The sequence below is a fragment of the Electrophorus electricus genome, chromosome 5, assembly GCF_013358815.1.
Source record: "Electrophorus electricus isolate fEleEle1 chromosome 5, fEleEle1.pri, whole genome shotgun sequence".
In the NCBI taxonomy this organism is placed as follows: Eukaryota; Metazoa; Chordata; class Actinopteri; order Gymnotiformes; family Gymnotidae; genus Electrophorus; species Electrophorus electricus.
The window spans coordinates 26,149,978-26,161,276 of NC_049539.1; the positions used below are offsets into that span (position 1 = coordinate 26,149,978).

At 43.6% G+C, this 11,299-nt stretch overlaps 1 protein-coding gene across 1 annotated transcript; it reads right to left on the reverse strand.

The window, feature by feature from the left end:
* Positions 1-464: 464 nt before the first annotated feature.
* Positions 465-11,268, reverse strand: erap1b (endoplasmic reticulum aminopeptidase 1b). Its single transcript, XM_027019877.2, has 18 exons — positions 11,076-11,268; positions 10,027-10,550; positions 9,654-9,792; positions 8,785-8,919; positions 8,088-8,208; positions 7,774-7,928; positions 5,911-6,024; positions 5,389-5,520; positions 4,958-5,089; positions 4,352-4,509; positions 3,952-4,031; positions 3,576-3,759; positions 2,963-3,119; positions 2,377-2,561; positions 1,897-2,058; positions 1,562-1,702; positions 1,386-1,467; positions 465-1,171 (listed from the first exon to the last, which is right to left on the reverse strand). Exons 2-18 carry the CDS (start codon positions 10,521-10,523, stop codon positions 980-982), a joined length of 2,766 nt encoding a protein of 921 aa, XP_026875678.2. The 5' UTR covers positions 10,524-10,550; positions 11,076-11,268; the 3' UTR covers positions 465-979.
* Positions 11,269-11,299: the final 31 nt, after the last annotated feature.

The following is an 11,299-nucleotide window of genomic DNA, read 5'->3' on the forward strand; positions in this document are numbered from 1 at the left end:
GATGTTAACTTTGTATACTTGTGTTTTTAGAATGCAATAAATATGTTTGAAAAGAAAGCAAGTGGATGGTTTTATTTCAGGGTACCTAGCCCTTTTCCTTGAGGACATGAAGCAGTACAAGTAGTTTCTCCGAGTTCTCGGAGCACACCTATGAATCACACCTATTTCTAAGAATAAGAAGTCATACAAATCCCATACCAGTGTGCCGCTCAGCCGGATTAAGGTGTGCTTCCTCAACAGCAGAGCAATGTCTGACTGCCAAACACCACCCCCTACTGCCATATCCATAATATACTGTACCAAGATTTTTGTTTTTTAAAAGGTGCAAGTTCTAGCTCTGGGCCTTCATCCTACCACTCATTTATTTAAAGAAAAATGGCTTAATACAAGCCAAGTTGTTTCTTAACTTGGATGGTCTTCCCTGTAGTCTAGTTAGAACTGGGAAATCAGAACTGAACTCAGTATTTAATTGTAAATTTTATTTCAATTTTTTCCTTCTAGTTCCTGAAGGTGCTGGAGACCAGTATACAAAAGACTAAACCGCACCCAAGCAAAATCGGTAGTTGACATCAGTGTCTCCTCTTTGAACCAAGAAAAATTATCCCAAAATTAGACATTAACACACACACACCGGGTACAGCACGAGAGATAAACCACTGTCACTTTCCCCCTATTTAATGTAGGAAAGGTAAGGAGAGGATGGGTTAATGGGGTAAAAAAACATCTCTACGCTGGTGACTGTCCCACTCATGCTGTATGTTTACTGAAAACCCATTTTAAACGCTGCCCCTCAGATAAATTAAAGCCCAATGAGGTGTGCCTCAAACCGACCGCACGTTTCAGTAAAGTCACCATTTTTCTGAGCAGCGTTTCAGAAACGTGTAGCACGCACACCAGGGATTGGGGTGCATCTTCTCAGCCAGCGCTGAAGCCCCCCAGTCACGTGCGACCTCGTCTTAGCCTGGCCTCTCTGTACGCCTCACAGCTCTGCGTGCTCATACAGGTCATGGCGAGTCACCAGCTCTGCGTGGTTCTTGTTCAACCAGGCCTGGAGCAGCGGCAGGTTCTTGTCTGTCCAGCGGATGTTCTCCTCCACGTTCTCCAGTGCCTGCTGGATGCATCTCTGATCAGCACCTGTCTCAGCACTCAGGGATCCAAAAAACTCCCGAATCTGGCAGACGAAATGGACAGAAATGCAGAGTTCATCCTGCTTGCCCCTTACGTTCCCCTGACTGTAGAGCACAAGCTTCCACAGCACTGCACAGTTTAGAATATTAGCAGATATGCAGTATTACAGAATGTACTAATCTGAAATCCCAAGTACTCCATGACTTACTTGGGAAAGTTTTCCCAGGAGCAAGCATCTTTTATAACTTTATACCCACCTCTTCCAGCATCTCTCTGGTGGAATACTGGCTGGTCACACCAATGACCATGTGTGCAATGGAGTGGGAACCGAGGTCAAACCTAAAGCCAAGGGTCAAGGTTGTCAGAACTCACGATAAAAACATAACTTGTCTAATTTCCACACTGAGACTCAGCTGTGGGTGCCTTCACTCACTTCTTGACCAGCAAGTTCCAGTAGGTCTGCAGGAAGTCCCAAGCATGCTTATGGCCTTTGGGGTTGTTACTGACAGACACCACGACATAGGGCAGGTCCTGCGTCTTCATCACCGAACCCTCCAAATTCTGCTCCATCATCCTAGTGAGAAAAGACGAGACAAAATGAGACGTGATGAAAAAGGAGAGGATTCCTTGCCTTATATCCATATTCCATGATCTCTCAAAATTGTTCCAGATATAGTTATCTTGTGACTGTATATAGAAAACAGGAAAATGAAAAGATTTCTCTCTCTCTTACTCAGGAGTTTCTATCTCCTTATTGGAATGGCTTACCATTTGAGTTTGTGAGCGAGGGGGGAGATTGAGAGCGCAGACTTGATGCGGCTTTTTATCGACGTATACATGGACTCCCGGTACTTCTCAAACAGGAAGTCCCACCCCTCCTGGGTGCGAGCACCAACCGCAAACACTGCCAGGCTGACATCGTTAGGAAGACTGGAGTCAGGGAAAAAATGCACAGAACAACGCATTGATACAGCAACACAACGACTACTATTTCTGTTGGGGAGAAAATACATTTTTATTTCACAATATACAAGCTGAACAGTGTGTTTTGACCGACAAGTAAACATCAGGTTACGTTACCTCCCAATGCTCTCAAGCAACAGTAATGAGGTAGTTATGAGGATGAAGCCACTGCCTCATTTCACTGCCATGGCCAGTAACAGCCAATTCCCAAAGAGTCTTCATTACCAGCAAATCATCAACAGAAAATGACGATCAGTGAGAAACCAGGGAGAGGTGACCTCTGACCTCATGCTGCCATCGGACTCCCTCCACTTGTTGAAGAGCTCTGTGGCGGTGGCGACGCAAGGAGGGTGACCCCTCACGCACGCGAAGAGGAGCAGGTAGCTACGCAGCATCCTCTCAGACACGGAGCCGGCATCGCTCCATTCCTGACGCTCGATCAGCTCCCGGAACAGGTGCACGATGTAGCTCTGCACAGGGTCACAGCCAGGTCACGATATACTGCTTTTTTTTTTTCCTAAAGTCGATGAAAAATACATGACTCAGATCGCTTTCTTTCAATTTGTCGCACTTTTGGCTCACTTTCCTAGCCGTGGTCAAAGCCTGGGACAAAATCGCATTGTTAGAGAACTTACACGAACATGCTTTTTCAGACAATTCAAGACTTAGTAGGTGTCTAGAAAATGTTGTGTGGTGAATGATAGATTGTTGTCTTATATTGCATCTTTAAATTGTCTCCCGTGTCCTGTATTTGAAAGTAATCATCATGTGCCATAAGCCTTCACCAATATCCTAATGGGTGTTTCCATATAAACCTACAACATGAAAATAATTACAAAAATGACAAAAACACACAACTCTCATAACTGACCTTCATCTGGTTCTCCAGAGCCTCCATGTCCCTCTTCTCCATCAGTTTGTAGAGTGGCACAAGTTCCCGGAGGCCCTGCGTCACGGGCATGATCTCAGTCTCGCGGCTCAGGTAGAGCGACAGGTCCAGGGCTTTATCCAGGGCCAGCTTCCCCACACTGGCCAAAAGAGCAAGCGTCAGCCCAAAGCACGTAATCTGGGGTTAGCCCAAAGCACGTAATCTGGGGTTATCCTAAAACAACTTTGGATGTTTAATCATTGACAAGTTCAGATGAGACAAAAAACAAAAAGGATTTTCCATGGAAAAAAAATGTTCAAAGTGCAAAGTGCAATCTGATTCAAGAGTAATCTTATATTGTGTCCAGAATATGGGCCTTGTGTGTCAGATTTCTCAGAGTAAGTGTTGATCTAGGAACAAGTTTTGCTTTTCACTGTGCAGATTTGATCAGAAAGGAGTAGATCGTAGGTCAGGACTCATTTTGTAGGTGCATTTAGTAAAAGTGTATCTGACAAAGTATATTTTACTTCTTTTTATTTTCTGTAGCAACAGGAACTAAATTCACTTTTACAAGCAACTGCCCAATCAGACCCCACTTGTGTGACAGACGGCTAACCTGACCAACTGGAAGGCGTTGTTGATTAGGCTGGCCCGGTCGTTACTGCTGAGGGCCGTGTGATTGTGTCTGAGCAGAGAAGTGAGGTCATCCCAGCCTGACCCCTCGTAGTGGACGATGTAGTATCCACTCATGTCCACGTTGAACTTAATCCAGTCCACCTCTTTCAGCAGATACAGCACATCTGAAACCAGCATATGAGATTAAAAAAAAACAAAAAACCTTAACATTCATAATAAGACACTTTAAAGCTAAAAGATTACAACAGCAAACTTGAAGGTGATTATAAATTCTTTTTCGTTTGCCCCCATCAACCAGTCGATCATGTATAGGCCTGATGCTAGTCTGTTGAGAGGGTAGGAACTCGTGTGCACACCTGTCTTGCTCTTCAGCAGGAAGCGATGCACAGTCCTCGAGATGCTGGTGACATATGTCAGCGGAACATGCCATAGAAACCTGCTTCCACAAGAGGACCAATTACTGTACAACATCCCCCCACCGTTCCCAAATACCCACTATATAGCACACAGAAACCTTTAAGCAGAATCAGGGACTAAACAGATATCCATCTGAGTTAAAGGCATGACAAAACAGAGTGAAAATTTTTTTTTTTTCAGTTGCCCAATAAATCTTGTATTGTCCAGTAGCAGTCTTATTGGACTGTTCTTGATCTTGACTTACACAGCTAACTGAAAAGTGCTTCTTTATGAATCTAATCCTAAGAAATAAATGAATAATGAGTTCAGAGGACTATATGGTAGCTCTGGTATATTTACCCAGAGGTTTGGGAGGGGTCATCGCTCTTCAGGTATCGCTCTTGACTCAGGCGAACCTCTCGACCTTTTACCTCCACTGTGATGAGCGGGAAGCCCTCCTGCAGCGTCCATGTCTCCATCATGACCTTAACGTCCAGCTCATCCTCTGAGCGCCGCTTCTGTGAGAAACACACAAACACACACACACACACACACTTTCAATTATATTTTAGCAGAGATATTTCAGATATCCCATTGACTTTACACACCATATAAATGTCACATTTCTGAATGGCAGTCTAATAATAGCAGTCTATTGATTACACCTTTAGGTCTGGGCAAGTTTATTATGCCCTTAGGGATGAGCAAATCTAAACTTCATTATGCTTACGTGTTTAAGGGGTGGGAGCAGCTTAAATATTTAACTTGCATGAGTTTCAAAGAGATCCTGCAACATCTAACTTTGTTAAAATGACCCTGATATCCATTGATCTCCCATGACCTCCATTGATCTCTCCTGACCTCCATTGATCTCTCCTGACCTTATTTTTCAGAGTTGACACAAACCTCATGCTACTTGCTGTGTAGTACATTCAGTGTTGCATATTTCCCCAAACATGTACTCACAGTGGTCAGACTTTCCCACAGGTGTGTGTTGATTGTGTTCTGGTAGCTGTAGCGTTTTAGGTATTGAACAATGCCCATCTTGAAGACCTCGGGGCTGAGGAACTCCCTCAGCATGTGAAGGATACAGGCACCCTGAAACAAACAAGTATTAATTAAACCCAGTTAGACCACTACTACCTACAGGAATGATACCCATCTCCAGAGGTTAGGTGAACTGCCTGAGCTCCACAGTGACTCGGGTGAGACACTGAGACTTCAGCTAAGGACTGTGCGCATGTGAAATTATAATGGAAAGAGGTCAGTTATGTGCTGCATGCCACGTGATCAAACTCAAGTGACCAGAGTCATTTGACCTGCATTAAAGAATACAATAAGAATACTGAAGATGTTTCCATAGCCTTTAACACTATCGCTTTTGTCTGTTGCCACACCTTGTCATAAGACACGTCATCAAACATTTCCTGTATCTGCGCAGGGTTCTCCACAGGGGTGGACACAGGGTGGGAGGAGCTTAAAGAGTCCACCTCCATTGCCTCAAAGCACTTCTCCAGGAAATAGTCCTCCTGGATCACACAGAGACAAACAGATGGACAAAATAGGCATTGATTCAGAACCCACAGCCCTCACACTGCTGGATCATGGCTGGAGCAACTGTCTGACGACTGTCCTCTTGTCATTAGGGTTCGAACGCTTTTGAATCCTACCGTGTACAACTCTAAGCTCATTTAATCACGTCCAGCCCTGAAGACTTCCAGTATCTCCTGCTTCTCATCCATTGGTTGATACTCAACAAATCATCTGATTCTGGTATTTTAAGACCAGGGGAAGCCTTCACTATAGACTGTGGCTATCTGATGAACACCTCGTTAATGTCTTTTAAGAAAGCAACAAACAAACAAAAAGTAAAAACAACAATAAGCCCACGTGGGTTATAGTTTAAAAAAAGGCCTCACCACTTGCAGTTCAGGGTTGGTGATGTTCACAGACACAAACTCCATGAACTTTGCAAAGCCCTCATTCAGCCAGAGGTCATTCCACCATTGCATTGTCACCAGGTTACCAAACCACTACAGAAGACATGAGACAAGAAATCTTGATATTGGACGTAAAATGTCTGGTCCTGAGACACAAATTAATTATTGCATATACTCATATTTGACATGTGTTTAAAACAACTGAGAAAAAGCTCAATCCTCATAATAGCATTTATTTCCATATAAGGCACTGGGAGCACTGCACATTCAATTCCAAATGAAAACATGAACGAGATATCAATTTTTAAACTGAAAATGGGAAAAAAAGGGCTGTTAAAAGAAAATAGCAGGGTCTTCATTTTCATTTACAAACTCAATTATTTACAGTATAAGCTAAATCTGTAAACAACTTTGTTTTTCTGTTGATCACTGAACTAATATTTAGTTGCATAACCTTTATTTCTGATAACCGCTTTACATTTGTGTGGAGTCAACTAACATCTGACACCTGCAAACAGATATTCCAGCCCAAGATGACTGGACTACATCCCACAGCTCTTCTGCATTCTTGGGTTTTGCATCAAAAACAGCATTTTTGATGTCACTCCACAAATTCTCAATCGGATTGAGAATTCTTAATCTGGGGATTGGGCTGGCCACTTCATAACAACAATTTTGTTGGTCTGGAACCAGGATGTTACCCGCTTGCTGGTGTGTTTGGGGTCGTTGTCCTGCTTCAGCAGGTGTTTCAACACCCATTTCAAGATGTTTCTTCTTCAGCATAAGGCAACATGACCTCTTCCAGTATTTTGATACGTTCAAATTGGTCCATGGTGCCTGGTATGCGAAAAATGGGTCCGACTCCAAAGTATGAGAAACGTCCCCAAACCATTATGCTTGCACCTCCATGTTTTACAGTCTTCACAGTGTACTGAGGTTTGAATTCAGTGTTTATGGGTCATCTCACAAATTGTCTGTGGCCTTTAGACCCAATAAGAACAATCTTGCTCTCATTTGTCTATAAAATGTTGCACCACTTCTCTTTAGGCTAGTCAATGTGTTCTTTAGCAGACTGTAACCTTTTCAACATGTCTTTTTTCAGCAATGGTACTTTACAAGGGTTTCTTGCAAATAGTTTGGCTTCATGTAGTCATCTTCTGATTCTTGCAGTACTCACAGATAAGTGAAGATCATCTTTGATTTCCCTGGAGCTGATCATTGGATGCTTTTTTCTTGTTATTCTATGATCTACGAGGATGGTAGTATTTTGTTTGCCATTTTAAAACATTCAAGATCCTTTTAGCTGAGCAGCCAATTATTTTCTGCACTTCTTTATATGTTTTCCCCTCTCCAAACAACTTCTCAATCAAAGTCTTTTTTTTTTTTTCTCTCGATACAATGTCTGGGACGACCCATTTTACTCACTGAGCAAGGGCTACAACCAGCAGGTACATTTGCTGCTCTCCTTCTTTAAATAAGAGCCATAATTGACTCCGGTTTCTTCATAGAATGAATGACCTCACTAATTGAACTCCACACTGCTATTAATTTGAACACGCCCCTTTCATTAAATGAGTCAATTACGCCCAATTAGCAGCATGCATGTCATGACTGTTGATTCTGTTGGTTGCCCATGACTCGGCTACACCTAGTCATGAATTTTTCCCCCCCATGTTGTATTATCTTTTCTGCCAAAATCAGTAATTAAATACATTAGTGATGTTAGACTGCTATTATTTTGCACATAACTCTACATTGAAACTAATGTGAAAGGTATACAGCTTCATATGAAATGAATGTAGGCAGATCTTTGTGGAATAAGGTGCTCTGATTGGCTTGAACCTGGTGGGCGAGCTCGTGCGCTATGATCATGGTGATGCCCAGCTTGTCGGAGGCCGAGGACTTGTGGGGGTCAAAAAGCAGGGCAGACTCGCGGTACGTGGTCAGCCCCCAGTTCTCCATGGCACCAGACTGGAAGTCAGGGATGGCTGCCAGGTCTGCAGTGGAGAGAAGGCACACACTGAAGCAGCCACAGGGCAGGCGGCTCCAAACGCAGCAGGCCGAATACGCGTTCAAGAGAGAGAGGAAGAGGAGGAGGCTGGGGGAGGAGCACTTTCAGACATCCAGCAGCTTGAAGGAGCGTGACAGATGCTCACCTTGTTTAGGCAGAGGGTAGGGGATGTCAAAGTAATCGTCGTAGAAGTCCAGCAGCCTCACCGCGGCGTCCAGCGCAAACTCGGCCTGGCTTATCTTCTCAGGTATAGCGTACACGGACATCTGGCCGCAGTCGCATTGACAGAAGGAGAAGAAGTAGAAAAGAATGATGGAGTACTTCATATTTAATACACGTATCTGTGCACACAGCGTTGAAAGCAAAGGATGCTGGGACAGAGTGAAAGAGGAAAGAAACATGGCAGTTATTTTGTTTACTTTCAATAGCATGTTATCCAGATTTTCTGGATTCATTCTCAACTAAAAAGGATTTTCAGTAAATTACTCTATATGGCCTTGGAATTTGTTCAAGGCCTAAATTAATCTATACCTCACTCTTAGTAGTTTAATTCTAGTTATAGACTGAATAATTCTGGTAATGGTGAAAATGTTTTTGTAAAACAGCCTTAGGCTTTATAAAACTGACCAACAGGGTAATTTGAGATTAGTCTGGTTTTTGCAGACACAAAGAAATCGTAATCTTAAATTAAAAAAAAAAAAAATCAAGATAAAAAGAAACCAGTCTTGATTCTCTACTGGTGGTTTATCGGTAGTTTAACAGTAGTTTAAACATCGATTCTGTGTTAGAGAAACCAGGCTACAGCGTGTCTGAGACGAAACACTTGCTGAGGCAGGTCCCACCTGGACACCATGCTGAGTCTTCTTGCTGATGGACAGGAAGTCGCACACGATGAAGGCCACCAGGTATGTGCTCATCTTCACTGTCACGTCAAACTGGTCCTCAAACAAGCCACCAGGAAGCACGACTGTCCTCAGCTGGTGGATGACAGATTACATGCCTCACGCACAGTCAGGTTTAAACCCTTCATCTGACATATTGAATAAATATATTATCTAGATTATTTATGTTAGCATACATTTACGAATTATCCGACATATAACTCTGATCCCTTGCACCCATTCTGGAGAATACTGCGCCACATTAATATCTCCCAAATATGCTAATTCATATTTCCCTCCTCTGTTTTAACTTTAATCTTGAAGGCCTTCAAGAGTTCACGAGACCAAGCAGCAGCCAGGACTGACCATGGCTAGTGCGCAAAAGTGACTTCTCTCGCCCCACCAAGTTTCACAGATGAGGTTGTTAGAGAAGATCGCTATGAACCCTCACAATGAAAAACCATATATGAGCCCATTTACCCTTTAGTACATCAGTTTGTGTAATCAGTTATTTTAGGTTTTGATTTTATACAGCCTCTATATTAAAATTACATTAAAATGCTAAATATGCTTTATTTAGACTTGCCTTAATTCATATGGGGGGGAAAAAACTGGAATTCTGATTTAGATTATTGTTTTTGTTTTGTAGAATGTGGAAAACCAGTAAATGGACTTAACTGGTTTTTCATTTCAAGGGCTCATCATCCACTACTGTGATCTCTCTGTTTGCTACTGTTCATAGTTTTAATTTAAAGTCCTGAGTGCAGAGCTAAACCGCTACCGACAGTCAGGCCCTGAACCCTTCCATGCGTGCCTGAGGAGGCCACCACCTTGGGCATGTTGGAGATGGCCATGTGCCGGCCTTCCCGGCGAATGCGAACAGAGAAGTTGGCTTTGAAGGCGGGCTCGTCGAAACAGGGAAAGGCCGCACGGGCGCTGGTGGGCTCGAAATGAGTGGAGGCCAGAACCCTACAAGCAGATCAGTACAGTACATGCGGAGTTAGGAAACCATGACTTTGTTGGGACAGACACATTTAGGATGTGCTCTCGTTTCCTAGGAAACGCGTTTACTCTCCTTACTTTGCTCGTCTATGTCAGACCCTGTCATCAATCGATTATCTGTCAATAATAATCAATCTGATCATCACAGGGCACATTTTTTTCTGCTTTGCCGCGTCATACAAACGCGTTACGACCTCTCACCTCTGTTCTCCAGCAGTAGTGCGGTACGTGCTTTTATAAAACCCACGGAAACTCTCCGAGAGGTTGGCCGCGAAGTCCAGCTCGACGACGTACACACCACCCCTCTTCAGCTCCTCACGTTCGCTGACGACAGCGACCTGCTGGTACGGGGGATACTCCAGCACCCTCAGGGCGTGACTTTGACCTGGGGCGGGGCCCAGCAGAGCCGCCTTGGAGATGGTGAGATCTTTGCTGTGAAGTACGAGCGTGTGCGTGTCTTGGAGAACCTCCACTTGAATCTTTACTCTTCCAGTGAAGTCCAGAGTGGTGAGGTTGGGGTGGAGGAGGAGGTCGTAGTGGCGGGGGGAAGCAGCTTGAGGAAGCCGCATCTTGTTCCAGGGGAACGGCTGTCCGTTGGTCGCTACAGGGAACGGAGGCTCATCCTCTCCGCTGACGTGTGTTACCGCGGCCCAGGAGAGCGGCACGCATAAACCCACCAGGAGGATAGAGAGTGACATGGCCTACTGGGAGACTATCAGGAACTCCTGGGACCAGGAAGAGAGGGATGAAAACAAATGAGAATGTACCTTCCTCCATACATACATACTTGCAGACTTTAACAACTAGAGTAATACAAACTTAAATGCTTTGTGTTTGCGACTGGCTTACACCAGTGGCTTCCTGAACCATCACTGGGCATTTGTTATATATATATATATATATTTTTTATTTTTACTTTCACATTTAAGCAATACGGATGCTCTGGCTCAACAATGATTCAGCATTTTTTAAAAAATATTTAAGAGAGGGAAGTCCAATGAACGTGTCTGACTCGTCTGCTCCATTGGTTAATTTATATAAAATATGAAAGCAGACGTTCGATTCGACCTACAAAACTAAACTCCATTTTGCACTAGCAGCGAGTGCGTAACGTGAGCACGTTCAGAGTGAGCGTTCCTCCTCTCCTTTAATATCACAAATACTACCTCACGATAAAAGCCTCTGTCGCTGCAGTCAAACGTTACAAAAATAATCATTTGTAACTTAGTGATCCAATCTCAATTACTCACGGTTTTTCGACTGTGCGCTGACAGTGCACGCAGTGAATCCAGGATAATGAAAGTGAAAATGTAACACGAAACATTTGCATGATGGGAAAACGCAAAGGCACACAGAACTGACACACGCAATTAAAGACATGTCAACAAAATATGACAATGTATGAAAAACGGTAGCGCGGTATATTAGAAGTGGACATACAAAAGCAAACGCAGCTCAGCTTTCAAAATAAAAG